Source organism: Notolabrus celidotus, chromosome 23 (assembly GCF_009762535.1).
Source record: "Notolabrus celidotus isolate fNotCel1 chromosome 23, fNotCel1.pri, whole genome shotgun sequence".
NCBI classification, from domain to species: domain Eukaryota; kingdom Metazoa; phylum Chordata; class Actinopteri; order Labriformes; family Labridae; genus Notolabrus; species Notolabrus celidotus.
The window spans coordinates 6,603,644-6,630,713 of NC_048294.1; the positions used below are offsets into that span (position 1 = coordinate 6,603,644).

Here is a 27,070-nt window from a genome sequence, read left to right on the forward strand (position 1 = left end):
TCTCACTAAATCGGCAACCAGAGCTCCTTTTTTTTTACCAGAGGTTTATTAGAAGGGCATTTAGAGGGCACTTTTTACTGTGAAGTTAAATAAAAGGGCATTTAGAGGGCACTTTTTTCACATTGAAGTCATTGGAGGGGCATCCAATGTAGAGGAACCCAAGGGCACTTTTTTTTAGCATTTTATTGACTGTGAGGGCATCTAGAGGGCATTTCATATGTGTTATCCACTGGAAGGGCACCAGAGGACGCAATTTGTAATGTTTTATCCACTAAACTGGAATCCAAGAGGGCACTTCAGCGCGTAGTCACACACAACTCTGCAAATACTCCTAAGTACTGGCACTTATTCGTCCATATTCTCTTGCCATGTATTGTACACTCCTTGAAGTACTCACGGATCATTTGGCGTATGCTCTCCCTTTTTAATACTCTGTGAAAAATCACATATTCTCTCTTTAATGCTGGTTTATCAACTCCACTAAATGCTCACTCAGAACAGCCTCCTCAACACTGACAAAACACTTCCATAATCCTTCCTTGATATGTTAGAAAACCAACTGTGTATTAATCCGCAGCACAATATAGTTCCAGTGATTTAAATTATTGTTTCAGCTGCAGCAACGTCCTAAAAAGCAGATGTTACACACATCAGGACTCAGTGAGCTCACAGCTGAGTACTGGAGACAGGATGGTGGTTTAAAACAAAGACACAAGCCAGCACTGAAACTGTATTTGTCCCCCGTGTAGTGATCCTCTAGCTCTTTGTTTTTGTTTTTAAGTCTTGTAGTTCCTGGTTTTGCCCAGCAGGAGTCAGCAGTGAGAAACAGACGGCTCTGCTCTGCGGCCCTGCTGCGTCTGCTCGGCATCATTCGGCGCAGCAGAGCAGAGGAGCTGCTCGCGCTCCCCCAGGGCTTTGACGTCAACGCCGCACATCCGAGCCAGCGCTGCAGCTGTGCACTGACACACGCACCGAGACGCACACTACACACATACACACACACGTAAAGTCGTGAACATGTGTTGGCAGCGCATGTTGTCATGTGTAGGCTTTGCTCTGAATCAAAAGCACACAGTCTCACATCCATGCACATAGCAAGGGCACAAATGCAAACACACACAAACCAGGCCTTGTTTTTGTGTCTCCTGGGACACAAACACACACACACACACCCTCTGCCACTTCTCTATAGCTTCATATTAAGCACTTTACCCACTGACTACCATTTAATTACTGTTTTTCTATACTTGGATAACACTGAAGTCACCCTCGTGTGTGTGCTTCTTCATGCAGTCTGCAGCGTCTGTACAACATGTACATTTTACATGCATGTGTGTGTGCATCAGCTCTGACCTTTGCCTCAGCCTGACCCGTGAGTAAAGGCTTCTCCTCCGTGATGGCGATCTCCTGCATTTCTGTCGTCATGGTGTCGCCTCCTGTTCAGGTAAAAAAAGAGAGCAAAGAGTTCAAACGTGTCCAGCAGTGCGTTCTCTGCAGCGTTAACTAAGACCACGTTTGTTTTTTACAGTTATCTTGCCCAAACAGTTGACACCATGAGGTGCGAACAGGTGTGCAAAACACACGTCGCTGGTCGCTCACAACAATAACAAAAAAAAGGCCCACACATGGGGACATGAGCACGCACAAACCGAGTGATTAAATACAGTCTGTAGCTGTTTTCCTCTGGGATTAACACAGAAGTTAATTAGTATTTAGTGCCAGCAGAACTGCGCAGAAAAGGATTGTGTGACGGAGGAAGAAGGAGCTCAATGAGCGGCACTTGACTTATTGTAAGACATGCATCAGACACAGACTAAATGACAGAGAATGAGTTAAAAATAACAAAGAAGATGGATGAAGACAGGTGAGAAGAGAAGCGGAGGAAGATGGTGGCGGGAGAAGCTGAAGACTGAGACAAGGTTGTGTGAAATGACAACCAGAGGGGAGGCTGACTGTGACAAATAAGTGGTTGATAAGGATGAAGAAAAGAAGAGAGTTTTATCAGAGGACGGTTAGTCGAGCATGCAGCTTGTTCTCAGGTGAATGTGTGTTACGGTGTGTGTTAGTGTGAGTCCACAGGAGCAGGTGGAAAATAAGCGCCATGCCCAAAGGCACCAGAAAAGGTGGTCGGTCAGTTTGAGATAAGTTAATCTAATTTTGCCTAATTGGTTTCTGCACACGCTGGACAAAAGGGAGCTGCATCCGGAAAGATCCAATGATACACAGAGATCCAGAGATGTTTGTGTGCACACAAATGAATGTATCATTTTAAATGAGTTGCCGTATTGACTCAACTGGCTCTGATTTAGAGAGGAGAACAGATATTTACATAGTGGGAAAGCATGTTTACTGACTTTCAGAGATGATACCATCCCATAGTTTGTTTGTAGCCGAACGTGTTGATGCAAGAATGCAAAGTTATGTATAGGCTCTGGTTATACTTTGTGGATGCACGTCAAAAAGCACTTAAAACATTAATATTATGACTTGATTTAATGGAAGAGTATTTTTTTCCCCAAGCCCAGTTTTTATGTTTCCAGAGATATCACAAGAAAAAAACCCTCTTTGGAACGAAATTTTGGGGAATTATTGACAAAAAAACCCCACACTTGGTGACAGCTCAGCTTGCAGCCCCTCACCTGACACAACTGAAACCAGAAGTTCTGTTTTAAATCTTCAAGTAAATCCTCTTTGTTGTGAAAATGTCCTTCGAGGATTGTTGACTCCTGTTTAAAAACTTGCAAACTTAAGAAATTCTAAGCCAAACACATGCTAACATCCCGAAAACAAGCTAGGCTTAAGTGGCACCTCAGCCCCTCTGTGTATGCAAAGGAGTGAAGGCAGCAGCTTCATTTCGTAGATTTAGTTGTTGTATTCCTTTTCTTTACTGATTGCGGGTTCCACTTAAAGAAGCTTTAGTTTGGGGTGCTGTTGGCCAAGCGGTCTAATCGCGCGCCCCATATACAGAGGCTATATCCCTCGTTACAGAGGTCGCAGGTTCGATTCCGGCCTCGACCATTGACTGCATGTCCTCTCCCACTCTCTGCTCCCCACATTTCCTGTTTCTCTTCAGCTTCCTATCCATTAAAGGGGCGAAAATGCCCAAAATATAACTTGAGAGCCTTAGTTTGACGCTCTACAAATCCCCTTCTTCTGCTTCACCTCAAAAACTCCACAGGACCACTTGGTTAAAGGTTAAACTGTTTACTTCAGGTACTGAAAGGTGTTCATTTTCCCAGAAAATCCAGAAGATCAAAAAGAGACAAAGAGAGGTAAAAAGGAACTGTCTTTGCTTACCTAACTGCCACCCCGCTAATTCAAAAAGGACTCTTCTATGGAGATTAAAGCACCTTTAAAAGGGGGCGGGGCTACTGAAAGCAACGGTTAAGCCGACCTATCCATAAATCACTTAGCATGTAGAATATATATATCCCTTAATCCTTATAAAATGAACAAACTATGTAGGTAATTATGTTGCACATGAACTTAAATGATCACAAACATCATGAATTAGATTTAGGCTCTTACACTAATCATCCTGAGGATCTCAGGCAAGCTGCATCAGTATCTTCTTTTAAATCACAGCTGAAAACACATTTTTAATCGAAAGGCCTTCTTGTAATATTGTTTTATCCAAAATGCTACATTTATTTTTAATCTATTTTTATTCACTCATCGTTTTATTGTTTTACTGATTTTATTTGTTTTACTGATTTTAATTGTTTTAATTGATTTTAGTAGTTTCTCTTTTAGCTGTTCCTCTTAAATTGTCTTGCCAGCCCATATACCCCCCCCTGCTTTGTTCTCTTTATTGTGGGTTTTTATGATGTTAAGCACTTTGTGACGTCTGTTTTGATAAGTGCTTTATAAGTAAACTTTATTATTATTATTATTATTATTATTATTATTATTATTATTATTATTATTATTATTATTATCTTAACCTTAAAAATCATAATCGCTTGGAACATGTGGATTGTGTCAGTTTTGTGACTTAAGCGTTACCTCTGATCTCTTAGCCGACATTACCTACAATGAAAATTGAATTGTATCAAATGTATCACTCATTGAGAATCTTTGTTGTGAAAATGTTAAAAAAAAAAATTCTGTTTCGGCAGCTTCCTGACACCTACCCCCGACAGGTGTTCCAGGCATTAAGTATAACTGCATAAAAAAAGTCAATCTTTACGCTGATGACCTTCTTCTTGCTTTTGCAGCTCATAGAGAGGCATCGGTAATATTTTCAGTCTGTTTCAAATCTTGCTAAATAATCATCACAGGAGCTTTAAACATGTCATGGATGCCTGCCTTTTAATTATTGATATCCTCAGAGGTCTTCTTCACTATGAAACACAACAACTTAGGGATTAAAACTGGAACAAATACTGCTTTAATTCATTGATTTAAGTTGTTAAAAGTTAGGATTAGTTGGGACTGTGAGGGATTCTTTTTTGATATAGTTTTTTGACCTCCATTATTATCAGAGTACTCGTCACACTGGCCACATAACCAAAGAAAATAAATCCGTGTCCAATCCTGATTTTGATCACCATTGCAGAAACACGGGGACCTTATTTTCTGCCACATCAACCAGCCCTCTCTGCGAACAGTGTTTCGTGTTACGCAACTTGACAACTTAGGAAGCCATTTTTGTTATTTTATCCCGGTTAAGCAGCACAGAGCTCCATCCTACTGTTTTGCATACTCCCCCCTGCTTCTTTAAATTTTCATTCTGTCCTATTTTCTAAATGCTTTGTGCAAAATGAAAAATCCAATCAGATCCAGTGTTCTGTTATGTATTTTTTTTAAGTCTCTTCAGCTCAGAAACCTGATTGTTGCACACCAACAATTTTGAGTTCAGAATGCCTTTAAGCTAAAAGGGCGTATTAATAGTAAGTGAGCAGGCACAGGTTGTTATTGTGTCCGGTTCACAGCGTTACGTCTGATGTGACATTTAAAGATTGGACCTTTTATTATGTGTGTGTGTGTAAGTGTGTGCACATCTCATGCCCTTATAAACCGATGACTGTATTCCATCTGCAGATTTGGGCTTATATCAGAGGGGGGGTTGTTGATGTGTGATTTGTGTGTGCTCGTGTGTGTGTGTGTGTCTGTGTGCACTCATCAGAAAATGAACTGCAGCCCCGGGGGACCTGTGTCTTAGTGGGTCTCAAACGGAAATGATTCATCACCAAAGCAACCTCCAGCCACACCAACACACACATATGCACACACACACAGACATATACACACACTCATCACTTAAATTGTTGGCCATCCATCTCTCCTGCCCTCCTTTTACATACGTCTGTTTATTGGTCCTGGGTATATTATATTTGACAGGCTCTCTTTCCATTTAAATCAGTGTCAGAATAAAATAGCAGTCACTCAATTTGAGTAAGTGTCCCTTATCAATGATTCATCTCCCAGTCTGCAAAGCAGCTGCAGCCTCTGTAATGAACTGCATCTTGGTCAGCGGCCCCAAAGCTTCAAAATATGTAAATCTGGGTATCACAAGCATTAGTTTTACAGATGCAAGACTCTGCGGTCTTAGGCATTCAAAATAAAGACATGAATGCAACACACCAGATGGATAAGCTCTTCCATTTAACTGGTCCTCAAACCTCTCACATGCCTGTCCTGGTGTTAATCCTATATTACTTTACATTATGTCTGTCATACCATAGAAATGCATCGTCCTGATTATAAAGGCTGCCGTGGTAATACTCTGTTTCTGGCATCGTCTCATCATTGCTGTTCCTCTTGTTTCTTTTATTGTTTATTTATTGTTTCTTTTCTTCTTTTTTAGACGGTCAGGTTTCGTTCTACCAATTTTTGTTATATATGGAAAATGGAAACACCTGACTGTCTACTTATCTATGATACACTAGAAAAACAAAAATAAACAAATAAATAAATAAACAAATTAATTAATTAATGAATAATAAAGATGTGACATTTATAATAAAATCAGGGAACCTTGAATAAAACTTAAAAAATAAACTCTCCAGAGAACATTTTCACTTTTTCTGTTATTGGGCTGGTCATGGTTACATTTAGGCAACATAACCACCTGATTAGGGTTTGAGTTTGACTTAGGGTTTGTTAAAAAGCTTATAAATCAGGTTGAAATGGATGCTAACATAGGTGTGATAGTTAATGACTAAAATACATCATAAAAGCATCAAGTTATGTCCAAATTTAGATACGTATGTTTCGTCTTGAATGTGTCTTTCATCACTTTCAAAGTGCCCGTTCGTGGACACATCCATTGGCCATGTTGGCTACATGAACCAGCAGAGGTGGGCACAGTTAAACAAAAATATAACTCCTTCCACTTTTAATCCATTAATCAATATGTTAACTTTGATAACAGTCAATCTGTAAATTCTGTTTGAATTTTATGGAAGTTAATATTATCATTAAGGTTGTAAGTCTGATGGTCCAACGGAAAGGGTCCCCACAAGTCCAGTAAAAGGTTTATTCCAAACACATTACATCCATAAAGATCCATGAGTAGCATGTGTCTGCAGTCCTGGAGGCTGCAGATTCAGGACTGCATATCTGGGACTGCATTCTAAGACCCTTGTCATTTGCGATGGCACCACTTTGTGCATTGGATTACCAAGGACAATACTTGTCTTTAATATAACCGTTTTTAGTGTCCAACTGTAACCCTAACCCTCGGTACTGAGACAGGGTTGGTCACTACTAAATGTGTTCTATTGTTAGTCTCCTCTATGGTTGAGTTGTCAGGGTGGACACATTGTTCTTGGATAATGGACATAACAGAGACAAAAACAGAAATAACTTCAGACATCAGCCATTGTTAACCAGAAGGTCTTTGGGAAAACAGGTATCTGTCCACCAATTGCCATCCCCAAAGCATCCAAAGAATAGAACATAGCTGCAATCAGGGAAGTCCTTTATGGGTCACATACTTTAAATGCCATCTTTATATAACCACTTGCTATATATGACACTAGACAGTGGCAGTCAATACAAACATTAACTCATCATGGCGTCTGCATACCAAGCCCTGCCACTTCACCTCTCCCTCACTGCTTCCTGTTTTAACCTCAACTCCGTTTGACCCTTGATGTTTACCTAAATGTGATTGGTTCTTTAAATACAACACCATGTTCATCAAACGTTGTAAACCCGGGAGAGACTTTGTCAAGCTTCTTCAGCTGTGGTTTCAAGCATCACACGGTGAAAATAAAATGTTGAAATTTGAGAATCCGGGTTAAATTATCCAAACTCCTCATCAAGAAACCAAAATACTTTTGTCTGTTCTCTGTTAAGTCATTTTCAGTCATTTTATTATGACTCACTTCATTATTGGGTTCTTCAAAAACATTTATTGTCATTCAAAACAAGCAGGTTTTCCTACTTTTTACAGTGTCAGTGAATTGAAAACAGCAGTAGTAAATTTGAACACAAATATTACTGCTGCAGGTTTTAATCTCTGTTTTTGGTCTCCACCAACGCTGAAGGGTAATTGCTTGCTCTTTCATTCTAAAATGCTTCACTCTGCTTGCTTGCATATATTTTATCAGAATTAAATGGAAACTGAAAAGTTGCAAGCTGTAAAACCGGAACATTTAAGTGTTAAGACGCTAGTAAAAAAAATGCTTGTAAGGCTTCGATAAATTAATTTTCTAATGATGACATTTACTTTTTGTGGCAGAACTACCATAAGGTTGAAACTTGAGAAGCCTGGTTGAATTATCCAAGTTCCTCATCAAGGAACCAAATATATTTGCCTGTTTCTGCTATTAAGTCATTTCCAGTCATTTTATCATGACTCATTCAGGTATTGAGTTACACGCCAAAATTTGAGCCCTTCAAATTAATTCGTTGTCATTTAAAATAAACAAGGTTTCCACTTTTTAGTGTCAGTAAAATGAATACAGTAATAGTAAATCTGAATACAAATATTACTGCTGCAGGTCTTTAAGCTCTGTTTTTGGTCTCCACCAACTCTGAAGGGTAACATCTTGCTCTTTAGCTCCAGAAATGCTTCATTATGCTTGCGTAGTTTTATCAGAATTACATGGAAACTTGGGCGCTGGTGGCCTAGCGGTCTAAGCGCCCCACGTACAGAGACTACAATCTTTCGTTGCGGGGTCGCCGGTTCGATTCCCAGCCGGTCGACTATTTCCTGCATGTCTTCCCCCGCTCTCTACCTCCAACATTTTCTGTCTCTCTTCAGCTGTCCTATAAAAAAAATAAAGGCAAAAAGGCCCAAAAAATATAACTTTAAAGAAGTACATGGAAACTGATAAGTTGCAAGCTGTAAAACCGGAACACTTTGTCTGAATACAAATATTACTGCTGCCTCTTTAAGCTTTGTTTTTGGTCTCCACCAACTCTGAAGGGTAATATCTTGCTCTTTAGCTCCAAAATGCTTCACTATACATGCTAGCGTAGTTTTATCAGAGTTAAATGAATTCACTGTGATTCAAAACAAGCAGGTTTCCCCACTTTTTACAGTATCAGTGAACTGAATTCAGCAGAAACTTCTTTGGAAAAAAGACAAGCAACTTGAATATGAACTTGACCAAACCATGAATCCATCGATAAAGACAATACATGTCATATTGACAGTGTGACGAAATAATCTGTAGCTGCAGTCCAATATTTACATAAGCCTCTGAAATATATCAGGATCTTTGACAAAGATAATACCCTCAATCCCGACCACACATGGCAACAAAAAAAAAAGCAACAAATCCTAAACCATTTGAGACTTATTGTGTCCTCTTTCTCACCACCCCTCCCTCTCTCCCTCCCCCTCGCTCCTGTCTCCTCCATGACCAGCGGGCTTATCAAGCCTGTTTCTGGACTACGGCTTTGCCAAGGACTTTGGCGGCTCCACTGCAGTTAATATGCCTTCAGCGTCTCGCACATACACAAATACACCAGTGCAAAGGCAGGGTGAAAAAATGAAAGCACCATCACACACAGACGCAGACACTTTCTGTGGATACCGGCACATAACTGAATATTAAATGACATGCATTTTAACAACGCTGGGCATGATTCAATCAGATGACTGGCAGAGGAGATGAAATGTTGTTGGGTCAAATTTAAATAGGCTGCAACCAATCCTTGTGAGAGCAGAGACATTTTCTTAATGCACTTTACATATATGACTTTTATGAAATCAACAAGGTTTGGTAAAGTTTGGAAACAAAAACAAGGCTGATAAATGAGGAACCTGTGCTGTCGAGACACACTCAAGTCACACATTCAATTTGACTAAATTCAAATTAAAATGGTTATTTTTAGAGCTTCAAATTATCTTGCAGGTTGGATGTAGGAAGTGTGACTAGAGCAAGTTTTGTGATTGCTTTAATTGGATTTTGAACAGAAAACCACCTCCCCGTGGTTCCAATGTTGCTTTCCATTATTTGTATAAATGTCTCATAGGTAGATATGCGGTTTCTTTCCTTTATTGTTCTTGAACCTCGACAAAAAAGGCCTTCTGCTAAGCTCCGACGCATTATTCGCACATCAACAGCTGGTAAGACTCGAGTCTCCAGCTCAAACACACCCGAGCAGGTTTGGACAGCTGCTGGCCGTCAAGTAGCCTTAAACCTGACCCCTCTGGCCGACCATGAGTCTCTCTTTAATATTAGTGTCCACGCCCCTTCCCCAGCTTTATTTAGTAGGTCTTGCATGTCCCAACATGACTGCAGAGTTGTTTAAATGAAGCTCTGTGTGTATTAATAGGTCCGGGGTATTTCTCCGTGTTGATGTTTGGGAGGGCAAGATGTGCTGCAACCTGATCTCTTTAGTGTTTCTGTCTTTAGCTAATGATTCACCAAGAACCTGCTCAATTTAACTCTTCAAACAAGATTTAACACGCTTAGAAAAGACATTGTGAAGAAAGGTTGGTGAGCTAATATTTATTTAGGAAGACGTAACCGCAGTACATTACAAAATTGGTATTTTAAAGCTGCTGTGAGGAGTTTTCAACTGGTTATAGAACAGACTGAGGCCTTGTTTACATGAGAACGGCCTCATGATAAAGGGAAAAAAATGCTAAAAGTTTTCATAATCATCATGGGATAACTGTTTTCTTTGAGAATCACAGAGTTAGCAGGTCATCCACATGGAATTAGTTTGCTGAGTGTGGCTAACACTAATAGAGCTAGCCCCACCAGCACTCTGCCCCCTTGCAGGTAAACATCCACATGCATGTGCTGGTTATGCATTGCTCCAGTTGATTGCTAATATACGGGTTTAACCAGACACAGTGTACATACAACTTGATATCAATTTTCTTGATTAAAATACAAACAAACCGCGCCGTGCTACAAGATGCCATCTGTTATCTGTGCTTGTTTACATCCAGGTAGTAGAGCATTACAGCATTATGGCAGCTGTTAACAGGAGCGACAGCCCTGGTTGGGTGTGGGTGGATGCCCTAAAGCTTAGACACAACATATGACCGAAATTTTGGGCCTACAATAATAAAAATACTGGCTAGTAATTCTGATGCCAACTAGTGAGGCCAACTTTAATCATTCAGTCGACTAAATGATCAGATATTTAGTGCCCACTAAATCCTACTAAAACAATAAGCTCGAACATGGTAAAATGTGAATACAAATATTACTGGTGCAGCTCTTTAAGCTCTGTTTTTGGTCTCCACCAACTCAGAAGGGAAATATCTCAATTTAGGGCTCCATAATGCTTCACTGTATTTGCTAGCAACTTAATATCTATTTTCTTGATCAAATTACGAGCAAACCGCTTCATGCAACAAGATACCATATGTTATCTGGGCTTGTTTACATCTGGGTAGTAGAGCATTACAGCATTATTGCAGCTGTTAGCTGGAGCGAGAGCGGTGGTTGGCCGCGCTACAGCTTAGAAACAGCATGTTACCGACATTTTGGGCCAACCTTTATAAAAATACTGACTAGTAATTCTGATACCAACTAGCTAGGCCAACTTTAATCATTCAGTAGACTAAACGATCAAATCTTTAGTGTCGACCAACTCTACTACTAAAACAATGAGCTCAAACCAAGCGGCAGCCTCCAGTCTCAAAATATGAAGCCCATGCAGAAGTGCTATAAACTGCAGTTCATCGGGCATCTGCTTGAGGCTGGCTGCAGAAACACAGGAAACCACATACACACCAATTCAAAAAAGACGATCTTTGCAGCATTAATAAACATGTTTACAGCCTGGTACCAAAAACGGCTTGGGTCTATGTAGCTAATCTCTCTATCGGCACACACTGTACGGGGGGTGATTTTTTTCCTAACGAGACGGTTCAAAAGATATTAAGATTAATAGTTTTTTGCCCAATTAAGGACATGACTGACTTCATTGACAGGCAGGAACACATAGCTGTTGGCTAAGAGGCTCAAACCCCGCCTCTTTACGTCACACTCTTTTGGATGAGTTCAGCATTTCCAATATGGCTCCCACCGACGATTGGCCCAGGAACAAATGGGTGATGTCACGGATACTGCGTCCATTATTTATACAGTCTATGGCTCAAACATGGTAAAATTTGAATACAAATATCACTGCTGCAGCTCTTTAAGCTCTGTTTTTGGTCTCAACCAACTCAGAAGTGAAATATCTTGATTTATGGCTCCAAAATTCTTCCCTATGCTTGCTAGCATACTTTTATCAGAGTTAAACTAATACAGACAGCTGCAAGCTGTAACACCAAAACATTTAAGTGATAAGATGCTAATAAAAAAATGCTAATAAAGCTTAGACATTGATTTTGTAATGATGAAATGCACTCTTTGTGGCAGCACTAGCATCAAAAGCTACATTAAATATTTATTAGTGCCACATGGGATAAGCATTGGGCATACTCTATTTACTAATGGAAGCCATGATACATATTCAGAAGCTTAACAAAATGCTGGAAGTTGACCTTTGGTGATACTTTCATTATTTAAATCTACTCCATCATTTTTACTTCACTTGGTGGAGGCACTTTGTTTTAATTTACGGGCTGAATATTGATGAAACAACACAGTGGTCAATAATATAAGCAGGCATACTTATTGCTGCCGTCCCCTACAGGCAGACAAGGTGGTAACAACACTTAGTCACATGACTACATCACACATTAAACCTCAACAGTTACACTTAATCTTCTCTCTTTCGCTAACATACACATACCCACTGTTTCCTCCACAGGCACTGTTTCCTGATGCTGTAACGTTATAATCGGCCTAACTCCCTCCATCGTCCATCTTTCTTTATCTCATCCTTCTCTCTCTCTCTCTGAGTCAGTGTGTTTCAGAGCGTGTAATAACTGTTAAACTGCACAGTGGGCACCGTCTGTCACCATTGGAAAGAGAAACAGGGAGATGGGGAGAAAAAGACAGATTTGCATGAAGAGCAGGCAGGGAGGGAGCGAGCGAGGAGACCAGGGAGAACGTGTTCTAAGCCGAGGAAAGAGGGAAGAAAAAAAAAAGGGAAAAGCACGCCTTGCTCCCCGGCCACCTCTCCTCTGCTTTCACATTTCAGCTGTCAGACAACAGTTGTTCAGTTCATCTGTTGCACCAAACAGGCTCTTTGTCTCAGATATCAGGCTGTACTGGATATCTGCCCCGGCTGAATTAATCCACACTTGTTCTGTGCACATTCATAATCACGCAGAGCAATGGCATTTCATTTGTCCACCACGAGCAGGCCGTCTCATTCCCGCATGTCACAATCTGTTTTCGTCAATCCATCCTGTCATCCCCTGCCCCCCGCTTTTTTTTTTCTCTACCCATCCTCCCTTCGCCTGCTCTGTCACACTGACTCCATCTCCCCATCCTTTGATGCAATGTCACCACACAGTGACTGTGGATTCAGGCTGCCAACAGCCGCTGTGAACTCTCCAGAAGCTGATTTTAGGGCTGCACAGGGCTGCGAGCTGCTGCCGGCAGGTCTGGCTGTGTTTCACTGGAAAGCCAGCGCTTGATTGGCTGCTGCTGGGTGATGGTGACGCTCAAATGTATGACTCAAGCGAATATTTTTGGGGTGGATAAACATCAAAAGTAGAAGTTGAGGTTGTAAATGTGTAAGTCAGTGCTGTGTGAAGCCCAAAGCCTAAAGAATAATAGAGCTACCTTTGTAAGGAAGAAGAAGATATCAATCTCTAGGAAGTCGTACTTAATGTAGGATTTCTAAAGTGCAGCAAACAGTCTTTTAATGGTTCAAAAACACAGAATGCTTTCCAGGAAGGATGGGCATTTCAAGACAAAACACTATTCAATCTAGCAACTATTCAGTGATTATTCTAACCCCCCCACTCCTGTCGGCGGCGACCTTTAGGCCAGTGCTTCTGTGACCCATAATCGTGGCGTGTATGTTTACATTTTACAGCGATGTTCAGTCGCTGCAATTTTTTCAGTCTCTGAATCTCACGGCCCTGCACCTGTATGTCCAACAACTGTCAGTTATCTTCTTTTTCTATTGCTATTTATTGCGGTAGCTGTTGGTTATGTTCTTCTTCTTCTATGGCTATTTATTGCAGTTAACATTCTTCTTCCTCTGTTATTTAAGGCTTACAGAAAACAGGTTTCAGACGCATTACAGCCCCCGCCTGGTCTGGTATTACAATATGGGACTGGTAAAAGCAATGGAAAGTTGTATTTTTGAGATAAGATAATATTATATAATGCACTAACTCTTCAATTTTTTTAATACTTCTATTTTGATTTGTATTTGGGGCTTTTACAGCTTCATTTTTTTTATAGAGAGGACAGTGGATAGTGTAGGAAACTGGGAGAGAGTGGGGGATTGACATGAAGGCAAGGGGCCGCAGACTGGATTCGAACCCAGGCCACCTGCTATATGGGCGCGCAACTTAACCATTGGGCTAAGTCTGCTATTTTGATATTTATCAACATTGTTTTATTTTAGGTTTTCTGTGCGTGTTTTAATATTCTGCCCCCTTTTGGGTTGGGCATTTTTTATCTTTTCTGTATGTTTTGATACATTTTACATATACCCTGTGAAATGTAAAAGTCAATAAAACATGTTTCCAAAAAACTTCAATTTTCAATAAATCAAAGAATATTTGAGTTTTCCAAAACCATGACCCATCCTTACTTTTCACTTCTCAACAAATGAAGTAAGGACCAACCATAAAATCTATACATATCTTGGAAATTACAACTTAATAGCTACTTAAAGCTCCTGTGAGGAGCTTTCATGTTGCTTTGACTTTGGCGCCCCCTGTGGACAAAACATAAAAAATCCACTCTTTGTAGATTTTGTCTTGTACTTGTGTTTTCTGAACAAATTATATGTATTATCCTTCTATTTGAAATTTTTAATGTCCACCTCTGAATGACTGTTTGGCTTGAAAGGCTGTATTGGCTGCGTCCTGTTAATGACACCTACCCCCCGACAGCAATTTAAGACATTTTTAATAAAGCAATAGAAGTAGTCAGACTTGTTGCTGATGGTCTTGTTTGCTTTTGTAGGTCATAAAGAGACAGCAGTGTTAATTTCAGTCTGTTTCATAAACAGCTGAAAACTCCTCAAAGGAGCTTTAACCTTCCTACCTTACCCTGACTCTTCCCCTATTTGGACAAAACATGGATTTCCAATGCCAAAAAATTGCACAACACGAAAAATGAGCAACAGACTCATCGACTGTGTATTAAAACAGGCATTGTCATTATCAAGGTGAAGCCAAACCAAACCAACCTGACTCCCAGGTGTGATTTGAGTAAGAGCATAAACTCAGAGAGTGTGTGTGAAGTTTACTTTTAGCAACACAGGTGTTGACAGATGTTTTGTGTTTCCTTAATGCGGCCCCTCATATCTGTGATCCAGCGCTGACATAATTCTGTACGGTAAACCTGTATGCTCCAGTCATCTGATGCGTGATATAACTCTGACGCATTCTAGCAGCAGCAGTGGAAACTCCCTGCACATGCCAAACAGCTACCCATAGGACAAGGATACCACTGCTGATGCTTCTGGGAACACGAAGCTGAATGCTCACCATGATGTGTTTGATTCACAGAAAATCTAATACGGGACTGAACAAAAACATGCGCATGCAAATTGAAACTCCTGAAAAGGTTGTTATAGGATCAGCTAACAACAATACATGAGATGATTAAGTCTCGGAAGAGGAACAAAAAGCAGAACTCACAGACTAGACAATGGCAAGAAAACACAAAGAAAGACAATCATTCTGTCTCTTCAGCGCTAAGCTTTCAGAGCTCTGGAGTCACGTTAGCAATAATAGAGAATCTAGACCAATCAGAGTATCAAACAAATCAATAAGAGGAATGACTCTGAGAAGGAAACATTAGATTTGATTTTCTGGTTTCTAACTGTCAAAGAAAGAATTCGCCTCGTCTGAGCTTTCAATGTACAGAAATCCTCAACAAGTGTTTCATGTTGTGGAATGGTCACACTTCTGTTATGTTTAGGCACCAAGACGATCTTTACAATTGAGTCTCAGTAAGTAGTCATGCATGTATGCTATGTATGTAAATAACACCACCACATATAACCTTACAAACATACGTACAAACCTAGGTGCATTTTTGTTGTCACTTAAGTTAATGCCCGGATTATGACATGACTAACACACGTAAGTTTTTCAACTCGAGATCGTTAGGAACTAACGGGGTGTCCTTGTGCCCCAAGTGGACACTTGAGGAACTGCATTTTTTTTCACTTATGCATTGGCTTCATTTTTTAACACTGTAGTTTGCCATTTAGTTTGACTCCTTTGTAAACCCCCCCTTCATGCTGTAGTGGTGCCAACAACTTCATATTTTGATGTGCTGGGCCACTGACCAAGCTGTAGATACTTTGAGACTCAAGCCTGGTTTATGATTCTGCGTTGAATCGATGCCGTAGCCTACACCATAAGCCATACACCATACACCAGGGATTCCCAAACCTTTCAGCCCGTGACCCCCAAAATATAGGTGCCAAAGACCTACTGCTACTGATGCTTTTGATAATTAATTATTCACTAACCCTAAGTCTGGCAACAAAGAAGGGCAGAAAACTCATCACATTTTCTATTTTCAAGGTTTTATTTCAAGTTTAGCTACTATTTTTGTCTATATTTTTTATTTTAATGGGTAAAATGTACTAATTTTAGATAACCTAAAAAAAAAAAACATTCTGGAAGACCCACACTTTGGGAACCCCTGCCATACACCATACACCAAACGTTAGCGTATCCCTGTTCCTACACAGGACCCTACACTCGTAGCCTGACGTGCGACACGGACTCTGTGCTTGATTTACTGTGCAGCATGGTATTGCCTGTGTTTACAACATTTCCAGGATTGCCGTAAAATGACCAGACACTGACTGTATATTCCATCGCCTCCCATGTCTCCTTTCTTTTGTTCTTTGTACTAATTGCTGTGTGATCAACGGCAACATTTATCTGCTCTGACTTAACATAATAAGCTCAGAGACGCCATGGTTCCCCATGCACTATTAAGCAGAAAACGCAGCGGGACCAAACACAGGGACTGACTTGCACAGAAATCACGCTGCCCCCAAGTGTTTAAGCGAAGCATTGCAGAGCGACGCAACACACAAGTACGTAGTGCTCATGACGATGTCAACCATTACAACGAAAAGTTAAAGCAGAAGTAAGAAAAACATGTTAACAAAGGAGTTTGATACTTCATACCACAAGTTCTTTTTCAAAGCTTCGTACATCTGGAATAAAAGCACTTCAACTTCAGACTGTGCTTGTGTTTTTTTTAAATCAACCACTACATTGTTGATGATATAACAAGCTGCTGTCAAACAGGAAAAAAAAAACTTTCTCTCCCTTCGCCTCCATCTGTCCCCTTCCTCTGTATATTTAATCTCTTCCCTCACAGCTCTGCTCTCTTCTCCATCCATCTTTTGTCACGCGGCTGACTTTCCATTTGCGTCTCTCTTGATTTCTGCCAGTCTCACTGTCTCACTGCAGGTCTTTGTCTCATTTCGGTCTCGCTCTCTCTCCCTCTCTGTATTTTTCGCCTCCCGCAAGCAAGTGAAAAGGAATGAAACGGGCGAATAGTTCAGCTGGCAGACTCTTTCTTTCATTTCCTCTCTCTCTCTGCTGCCACCAGTGTTTGCAGACCTGAACAAAGAGGTTTGCCCAGACACTCAGACACATAAACAGTGTGCTAAAGTAGGGCACTGAGCATTAAGGTCACCTATGTTGAGAATGTAGGTTAAAGGCTGAAATGCTGAAAGGTTAAACCTGTGGCATCCAGGGGACAGATGTTTGACTGCTTAAAATGTGAGAGGGGCCGAGGTGTTTAAAGCTGCAAAACGAGACGACAGGGAGCAAAGGAGGACTTGATATTAACACCTGTCAGAAGTCCATGACATCACTTTAAAGGACACTTCTTGAAGTGTGAGGCAGAACTCCTGACCTGGGTTACAATCTGACGGCAAGCAGGAGCAGGACTAAACTGAACTTTGAGGAAGAACTCAGTGCCTACTTTAATTATCTCAAAGTTTTTGGTACTGTAACAGATACAATTCAACAGTACCCTGGAGGTTTCGTACGTAGCCCCTCTCACCTCACTCTCTCCAGAGAAAATAACATCTAAGTCCTATGATGAAAGTCAGGCTTTTCCTATTTAAAGTCACCGGAGATTTATGGTTTTCTATTAACAATAGTGACACCTGCAAGCAAGCAATGGCCTCTGTCATGCATGTTTATCACCCTGCTGACACATAAACACACACACACATACACAGACAGTCACAGAGACCCAGGTGTTAAGGGCATGAACACTCAGGACCAAATCTGTTCTGTGTCCCGAAGCAAATCATGTTAGTCTGCAGAGCTTCGCCGCCGCCGTCACACCTGGGTACCACTTCAGTCAGTTTTATATGCACCGCAAAGTGATGTGCAAATGCACCTGAGGCCTGTCTGCTCAGGGTGAAATTCCTTTTTGGATTTTTTTATTATTCAGCACTGTGATATATGGATGCTATAAACATGGAAATGAAAAGATGGAACAGGAAGTCAGGCTTTTTACTGCATGTTTTATGTCCTGTTCAACCCCTGGTGTCACTCTCAAATGGACAATTGGAGAGTCACAGGAAGTTACAAGAAAGCTCGTATCAAGTTTGAGTCTGAGAAGTTTACGCCCCCAAACTGTTTAAAGCTGGGGTTGGTAGTCAGATTTAGATACACCCTTTTGTTATACTGGTTAAAATTATGTTTCTGTCCCGATGGCAATCAATACATAATGCGTTCCTAAAAAAGAGCGAATAAAAGCTGCTATCTACAGCCGGAGTAAAACACCAACCAAATCCCTGCCATCAGGATCCAATTTATGAAACCAATCAAATCCTGCCCTGCCGTTCTGCCCGCCTCCTGCACGTACATTTCCTGTTTTCAACATTCAAATTCATGCTAGTTTTCCGTGACTACCAACCCTAGCTTTAATAACGTACCAAAGAATGATAATTGAAAGGACCTTTGTGAATTTTTAGGAAATATGGTGTTTTCTTCAATACTACGACCATATCTGTACATTGTTTAATCAACAGATAGGAGACACTTAGCTTAGCTTTGCTTTATTTAAACACCCATCACGACTCTTTTTGTAACCAACTAGCTAGCCACTCTAAAAATGCCTTTTCAACAATATCATCTTCTTTAATCTACCAAAGGTGAATCATAAAGCCAAAAAAAATTGCGTTTGTAAATGGGGACTATTTTTTGGGCCGGGGGATGAAAACGGTCCAAATTTTTGTTGCAAATGCTACATTTGAAACTAAATTTCTCATTTACAGCCCGTATAAAAAGTCCTGCAAGTCTTCACAAGATGCCCATTTGTAGAAAACTCAATAAAAAAATCCTTCACGTATGACCATTAATTGAGAAAAAATCAGGCCCATGGAGGGGTTAGCTTAGCTTAGCATAATGACTGGAAGTCAAAATTAAACCAACCAGCTCCTTCAAAGCAAACCTTCCACACAAAATAGTTAGACAATATGTTTAAGCAACCAGTTGTTGTTTCATGAGTGGGGACTATTTCTTGGCCCTTTATAGCGTTTTGTCATCAGCGTACAGCTTTACATTTCAAGACCCTGGGCTACGTTCTGTTGGTCTTCTGTTGGTGCACATTCCAAAAGACCCAATTGAAAAATGAGCCCCACACCCCAACACCTCCAGCCCCCCAGCTTGATTACAAGCCCCCTGAGAAACCTCATTAATCAGATGTCATGGATGTTATCATGGCAAGCAGCAGGCTAACAATGATTTATAGGCAGTGTGGTGCCCATGAGAGCTCACAGTACTCCCCGCTACTGCCCAGGTGGTAACTCCTCAACACTTATAAACTCTGAACTAAATATAGGTTACTATAACTAACAGCAGGTACGATTCCCTCTTTTTATGCATCCCTAACCTGACACGCCAGATGGACTTTCACATATCCTTGGTATGGGATATATTTCACATCCATCTGGGCAACACTCAATAGGCGGTGTTTGGAAAGGACAGAGCCTTTCACAAAAAAAACTCTGAGGGTGATTGGACAAACGTTCAATCAACGGGCCAATCAGAACAACGAAACATATGACGAAATAGGCGCCACTGTTGAGGAGTAAATTATGCAAGCTGGACAGGCAGCTGTTGTCATGTCAATACACATATTTTGCCGTTTTTGTAAAGAAAATTTGCGAAGGAAAGGCCTTTATGCATCCTACAAATAAAAATTGTTCAGTCCAGTCTAATAAAACTGCAACTCTAGCTGCCTCCATGCTCATCTCTTCACGGGCCACCATTCTTTACAGGCTTGCAGTCGCTTCTTGCTTACGCCACAACTAAACAATGCCCATAGCTACTGCCTCTTTTTTCCTGAAATGATGCTGATTGGTCCGGTCATTCTCGGAGGGGTGCTTGAAGCTTTGCAAGATGGTTCCACCTGATGACAGACATGGAATCTGGCCAATCCATCTCCTGTCCCGGTGATTACGACATCCATTTGTCATTTCGCAACCAACAGTTGCGTAATGAAATGTAAGTTTAAGCTGTTCCATGCCACACATGAGCCCATTACTCACTGGATATTCTTGCTACTGCAAACACAGTTGGTATTTTACTTGCTTCAGTTTCTCACATCATTACATGTACTGCTGTGGTAATCTAGCAGACTTCAGAGCAGAGGTGTATTGTTTCATTGGTTTTATAAGTCTGACAGAACAGAAACAACACAGCAGATAACATCAACACTTCTTCAGCTGTCAGCGTGAACATCAGGGTTTTTTGGGCGGCCCCCATGCCAGGTCTACTGGACAAAACATAGTCCGAGAGGAGAACAAGAAAGAGAAAGATGAGCGACAAATATCTGGTGAAAGAGCATGCTCAATAGCAGCCACCATGGAGACCCAGAGAGGGGCCAAAGCTCCCCTGGACTCCTCTTCAAGCCAAGCTTTAGCTCACTCAGCCCCTTTTTAAATCTCCCCTGCAGATTCCCACGGCGTTGGATGGGCATACGTGGATCACCTTGGCTCTCCAAAGACCCTCAGACAAATGAAAGAGCAGCATAGAAAAGCCTGTTTTCTCTCTCTTTCTCTCAGCAGGTCGTTTTGGCCTCTTGTCTCATCAAATCCTCAATCGTCCATCACTCAGCAGAAAAGCTCAGTTCTTCTTTTCATTTATCAGGCTGCCTATTATTCCCTCTATCATGATCTCACCTCCACTCAGACAGCCAGTCTCTCTGTCTGTTTGAAAGGTGAAAGTACTCTTTGACAAAGGTCAGTTGCTAAAAGAGCAGATGATCTGCTGAGTCATCGAACAGATTCTTACCCGAGCAGGCGATGAATAACGTGAGATTTTATCACTCGAAAGAAAACACTTGACTTTTTACTGGATTGTACAAAGGATTTGATTATTTGTCTGACATTACAGAGTCAGTATGTTACTCCTTGGAGCAGGAATTTTAATGTCTTCACATACAATATGGTTCATGACACAATTTTTAAAAAGCTGGACGAAACCCATGTTGACGTTCAAGCTTTTGAGACAAGGCGGCCTCTTAAAACCTTCAATTGTGATGCTTTCATCATCTTCCTTTTTAATTTCGAAGTCCAAGGTTGCTTTGTGTTCTGTTTTGATTATGACTGTGCTTTTATTCTAAAAGAATGCAAAAGGTGCTTTCCCCAGAGTGTTACGCTACAAGGTCAAATGAAAAAAAGGGGGAAGAAACACAAAAAACAATCAACAGTAAATAAATTGGATGCATTAGCACCTCCCGGAGAGGTATAAGCTCTTACATTATCTTGTGACAGTGTCCCTCTTTCTTTCTGTAACCCACAGAGCAGGTTTGAAGACATAACTCACAAAACATGTGGAGAGGAGTGGAGAGAGTGATAGTCCACTGGTTTATCCTTAGCTGACAGCAATCTTACATGGATAAAAAAATGGGAATGCTCCTTTAAATGGAAATTTTAATTCTGACGTCCAAAGGTAATCATCAATCAATCAAGCTTTATTTATATAGCACCTTTCATACAAATCAAATGCAACCCAAATGCTTTACAGTGATTGAAAAACAAGAAAGAAGCAGAAATAAAATAATGGCAAGACATATTAAAGTTATATATTTTTTGGCCTTTTTGCCTTTATTTTATAGGATAGCTGAAGAGAAACAGGAAATGAGGGAAGTAGAGAGTGGGGGAAGACATGCAGGAAATTGTCGACCGCTGGGAATCGAGCCGGCGACCCCTTGCAACGAGGACTGTAGCCTCTGTATGTGGGGCGCTTAGACTGCTAGGCCACCAATGCCCCATGGCAAGACATATTAGGGGAAAACAATAATAATAATAATAATAATAATAATAATATTTAAAATAATAATAATGATAATGATAGTAATGATAATGATAATGATAATAACAATAATAATAAGAATAATAATAATAATAATAGCAATTAAAATGAAAATAACATCAAATTAAATAAAATAGAGACGAATGCACACCAACAATAAAATATGTGTAATTAAAATAAGTTAAAGCATCAAAAATTAAGAATACAAATAGTTAAAATAAATAGATTTAAAAAGGATAAGAGTTGAAAATAAAACTAGGGCTAAAAATATCAATAAAACTGAGTAGATAAATAAAATAAATAAATGGATGAATAAATAAATAGAATAAGATAACAGTTAAAATTACTAAAATAATAAAGCAACATTTAAATCAATATTACAGTAAAAGGGAAGTAATAAAATTGTTAAACCCTACATAAAAGCCAGACTGAATAAATACGTTTTCAGTTTACGTTTAAAAGTCTCAATATCTCTGTCAGCTGAGAAGGAATTCATAAAAATTGAGAGGGCAATTTATTTCGCACGGCAAAACATAAAATCACAGTGTCTGCAAGTAAACAATGTCGAATCGGTAAAAGCAAAGACTGTGGCTACAGATAGCAGAGCTAGCACCACCAGCCTTTGGTCCTCCCAGCAGGATAACATCCACATGCTTGCTTAAATGTAACTTTCTCTTCCCTCTCTAGATCAAAATACTGCCAAACCATGCCTCGCTACAAGATGTCATCAGTCATCTGGGCTTGTTTACATCCAGTAAATAGAGCTCACGCTAACTAGAGTCTCTTCAGTCGGGAAGACTACAACCCTTGATGTTTTGGGGCTTTTAATGACCCATAAAGTTTCAAAAATAAGAAAGCATTGTCTCTTTGTAGAAATAAGTTCAAACGTTGGCAAGCTACTATTTTCTCAGTGGTTGCCAATTAGTTTAGCTTGTTAGCTCCCATTTTCCTGGGGCATAGGCCACTAACACAAAGACAGTGAACAGCCACAATAATCAAATTAGTGAGCTGGTAATTTCCTGTTATTTTAATAAGGGGGGGCATTCATTTAAGCCTAATTAAAAGGTAACATTGTGCAGAGCTAGCTAGCATGAGGACAGACAAATGTTCTGTAGGATAAAGCACCAGCATGTGTTTCTACTTTTCTGCCCTGTTCGTTGTGTTTATCTCTGAAATTAAATTTCTCTCTCCTTCAGCGACGAACGCCCCTGAACGTCTAATAGCTTCCGACAGATAAGCCTTTAGTTTGTTAGCTCAACGGTATTGAGAATGCACCAAAGCGAAGCATGAAGTGAAACCAGTGGCCTAATTAGCATGACTAATTATGTAAATGCATAAAAGACAGCGGCTCATTGTCCCTTGTTCATGTCAGATGTGTGGGAGTTTATTCAGCGGCATGTTTTCAGAATAAAAACCTGAAGGAGACGCAGACAGTCCAATCGATTGTTTTGATTTAGGTCACAAGCCAATTGTCGAGCACATGATCACAGCAGCCACACACAGATCTGTGCTTCCCCTCACACACACAGAACACTAATTGACCTTCAAGCTAGGGGACATTTATGTTGGGCGCCATTGGCTGAGATCTGACAGAGAAAAGCAGCGTATTGATGGTGAGCTGTTGAAGCTGAAGCCAAACATAAAAGAGATGTTGTAAAAGCAGCAACTTCAAAATATACAGTTTTAAAAATACATCAGTACCTGCATGTGATGGAGTCTTACTCCCAGGGGGGTTTCATATGCATATTTAAAAACTAAATTCACTTTCAGTAATTAACATCTGTACTTTTAAGGATGTATTTACACCCAAGACACGTTTCTGTGACAGATCATTTCAGCAGATTAACTCCCTAATCCTGCACTTTTACCACTGAGCAGGTCTCCTGAAAGAGCTGTGTGTTAAGTACCTGGCTCAAGAGTTCATCCAAGGCTGTTTACTTATCTATGTATAACTGTGTCAGTCTATTGAAAACTAAATCCCAACCCTAAACATTTCCAATATTCTACATGGCTAAAACTATTTGGTCAATCAGAATTTAAGTAATTTGTGATAATGGACACATTCCTCCCATAAAATAGCCATCATCAGTAACTACAGCAGCTTCTGATCTTCTTGAAAAGACTTGACAAGAGTTTTTGGAACTGGGCTTCAGGAATTGAAACCCATTCAGCCATGAGATTGGAGTCTGGTGTCTGGTTACAGGGCCGGTTTTACAGGTCTGGTCCAATCTACAACTGTTATTGGGGCATTGTTGGGGTCAAACTGTTGTAAGAAGCGGCCTCCAATAACACCTTACATGTGATAATGGATGTATGCCAAGTATGCCAACAGGAAATGGTCCAGTGCAGAAAGAGTAACTGTAGTCCAAGTTTGTAAAATGGTAATCAGCATTAATCCAAAACGCTGCCACAAGACTGTTAACCAGGTCCAGTAAAGCATCCCACATCACTCCCATTCTATTCTCCTTACACTGGCTGCCAATGAAATTCAGAATACAGTTTAAGATCCTCATATTAACATACAAAGCAATCCATCATCAAGCACCCTCTTATATCTCAAACCTGCTCCCCCCTTACATCCCCAGTAGACCCCTCAGATCCTCAGATCAGGGTCTGCTTGCTGTGTGTAAGGGTGACCGTGCATTTGAGCATGTGGCTGCATCTCTCTGGAACAGTCTTCTGCCCGAAGTGCGCTGTGCTGATTCGACTGAGACTTTTAAAAAGCAGCTTAAGACACATTTGTTTGTTATGGCTTTCAACCTCCGTTGTAATTTGATGTTATTTTGTCTGCTTTCTTTATTATCTTATTTATTGCTCATTGTATTGTCTTGTCAACATTGATTCTCTGTAAAGCACTTTGTGACTATGTCTGTGAAAGGTGCTGTCCTATACTAAGTAAAGTTTACATTGTACTGGTTTTCCCCCAATTATACTAATACATTTTATTTATTGGTATCAGAGGGATTATTGGTAAAAAGATGAAACCTAAATTTATAGGTAACAGAAAAAGGGAAACCAAGCTCCTCACCAACAAACTGGAAAAACCATTTCTTTATGGATCCTGTCTGGAGTCCCTTTGCTCCCTTGTCTTGTAGGTTCCTCTGAGTTGCTGCCGTAAATGACCTGCTGCTACAGATGTGCTACTATCCATCTCATCACTATCATCTCTCTCTCTCTCTCTCTCTCTCTCTCTCTCTCTCTCTCTCTCTCTCTTCATCTCCTCTATCCCTCTTTCCAACCCCAACTCAGTCTAGGCGGATGTGTGTCTAACATGAGTCTGGTCCTGCAGGAGGTTTCTGCCTGTGAAAGGAAGTTTGTCCTTGCCACTGTAACTTGCTAAATGCTGCAAAGTGCTCTGCTCATGGTGGATTAAGATGAGATCAGACTGAGTTGTGTCTGTAAGATGGGACTGGATCTTATCCTGTCTTGATCTTGGGTCTTTGATAATAATCTAGCATAGAGTGCGGTCTAGACCTGTTCTGTTTGTAAAAGGGTCTTGAGATAACGTTTGTTGTGATTCGGCGCTATACAAATAAAGATTGATTTATTGATTTTCACAGGGCTTTGTCTTACTTACATAGGAAAGTGCTTTTATTAAAACTGCTACCACAAAATTAAAGAAGCTGTATGATCCAACATATCTTTAAAAATTCCAGCATTAGGATTTTCCCTAACTGGGACTAAAGACCTCAGTCCAGGCTATAAAAGATAGGCCTTCAGTTGGAATTCAGTTGTTGCAGCAAACAAGACACAAATATAATCAAGAAAATGTTCAAACTAGTAAAAAAAAAAAAAAAAGATAATAATAAATAAAGATAGAATACAATTTAGATGTTACAAATGGAATTTAGATAAATAAAAATGTTACAAATTGATTAAATAGTAGTAATTCCAGGCAGTATTAAAAATGTTTCAGTAGTAAAAGGTTGACATGGTGTGATTATCAATCAATCAATCAAGCTTTATTTATATAGCACCTTTCATACAAATAAAATGCAACCCAAAGTGCTTTACAGCGATTGAAAACAAGAAAGAAGCAGAAATGAAACAATGCTAAGACATTTTAGTGGAAGATAATAATAATGATAATAATAAAACTAATAAAAATACAAATTAAAAATAAGAACAACATAAAAATAAAATAAAATAGAGACCAATGCACACCAAAATAAAATATGTGTAATTAAAATAAGTTAAAGCATCAAAATTAAGAAATAAAAATAGTTAAAATAAATAGATTTAAAAGGTAAGGATAAGAGTTGAAAAATAAAACTAAGGCTGAAAAATATCAATAAAACTGAGTGGATAAATAAAATTAAATAAATGAATGAATAAATACATAAAAATAGAATAAGATAACAGTTAAAATTACTAAAATAATAAAGCAACATTTAAATCAATATTCTAATAAAAGGTAGGTAATAAAATTGTTAAACCCTACATAAAAGCCAGACTGAATAAATATGTTTTTAGTTTACGTTTAAAAGTCTCAATATCTCCATCAGCTCCTCTCAGATCCTCCGGCAGGCTGTTCCATAGTTTGGGAGCGTAGTGGCTGAAAGCAGCGTCACCAAATGTTTTAGTTCTGCTCTTAGGAACAGCTAAAAGAGAGGAGCCGGAGGATCTGAGAGACCTACCTGGTTTATATACTAAAAGCATCTCTGAGATGTAGTCTGGTGCAAGGCCATGCAGTGCCTTAAAAACTAGTAAAATAATTTTAAAATCAATACGAAAAGCAACAGGCAGCCAATGTAAAGATTTTAAAATAGGCGTAATGTGTGCTCTCCCTCTGGTCCTCGTTAAAACTCTAGCTGCTGCATTTTGTATTAACTGCAGTTTGTTAATTGTGTTCTTTGGAAGACCAGAAAGGAGAGCATTGCAGTAGTCCAGCCTGCTGGTTATAAAAGCGTGCATTAGTCTCTCTGTGTTGCTCAGAGAGAGAAACGGCCTCACCCTAGAAATGTTCTTTAAATGATAAAAGGCTGTTTTGGTGATAAAACGAACATGTGGTTTAAAATTAAAATCAGAATCAAATAAAACACCTAGGTTTCTGGCTTCTTGGCTTGGATTAAGTCCATGAACATTTAGTGTGGAGGCCAGTTTCTCTCTCTGAGCCTTTGAGCCGATGACAAGTACGTCCGTTTTTTCCTGGTTGAGCTGTAAAAAGTTATGTGACATCCAGGTTTTAATATCTAAAATGCAGTTAAAAAGTGAGTCAATCGGCCCAGTGTCATCAGGAGACACGGC

General features: G+C 39.9%; 1 protein-coding gene across 1 annotated transcript in view; it reads right to left on the reverse strand.

Annotated features, from left to right (window-relative positions):
• ndrg2 (NDRG family member 2) overlaps window positions 1-27,070 on the reverse strand; it is a 56,560-nt gene that overhangs the window by 11,239 nt on the left and 18,251 nt on the right. The window contains exon 2 of the mRNA XM_034677208.1: window positions 1,354-1,436. Within this exon, the coding sequence (XP_034533099.1) occupies window positions 1,354-1,425 (72 nt within the window). The 5' untranslated portion in view covers window positions 1,426-1,436. The remainder of the gene's footprint in view (window positions 1-1,353; window positions 1,437-27,070) is intronic.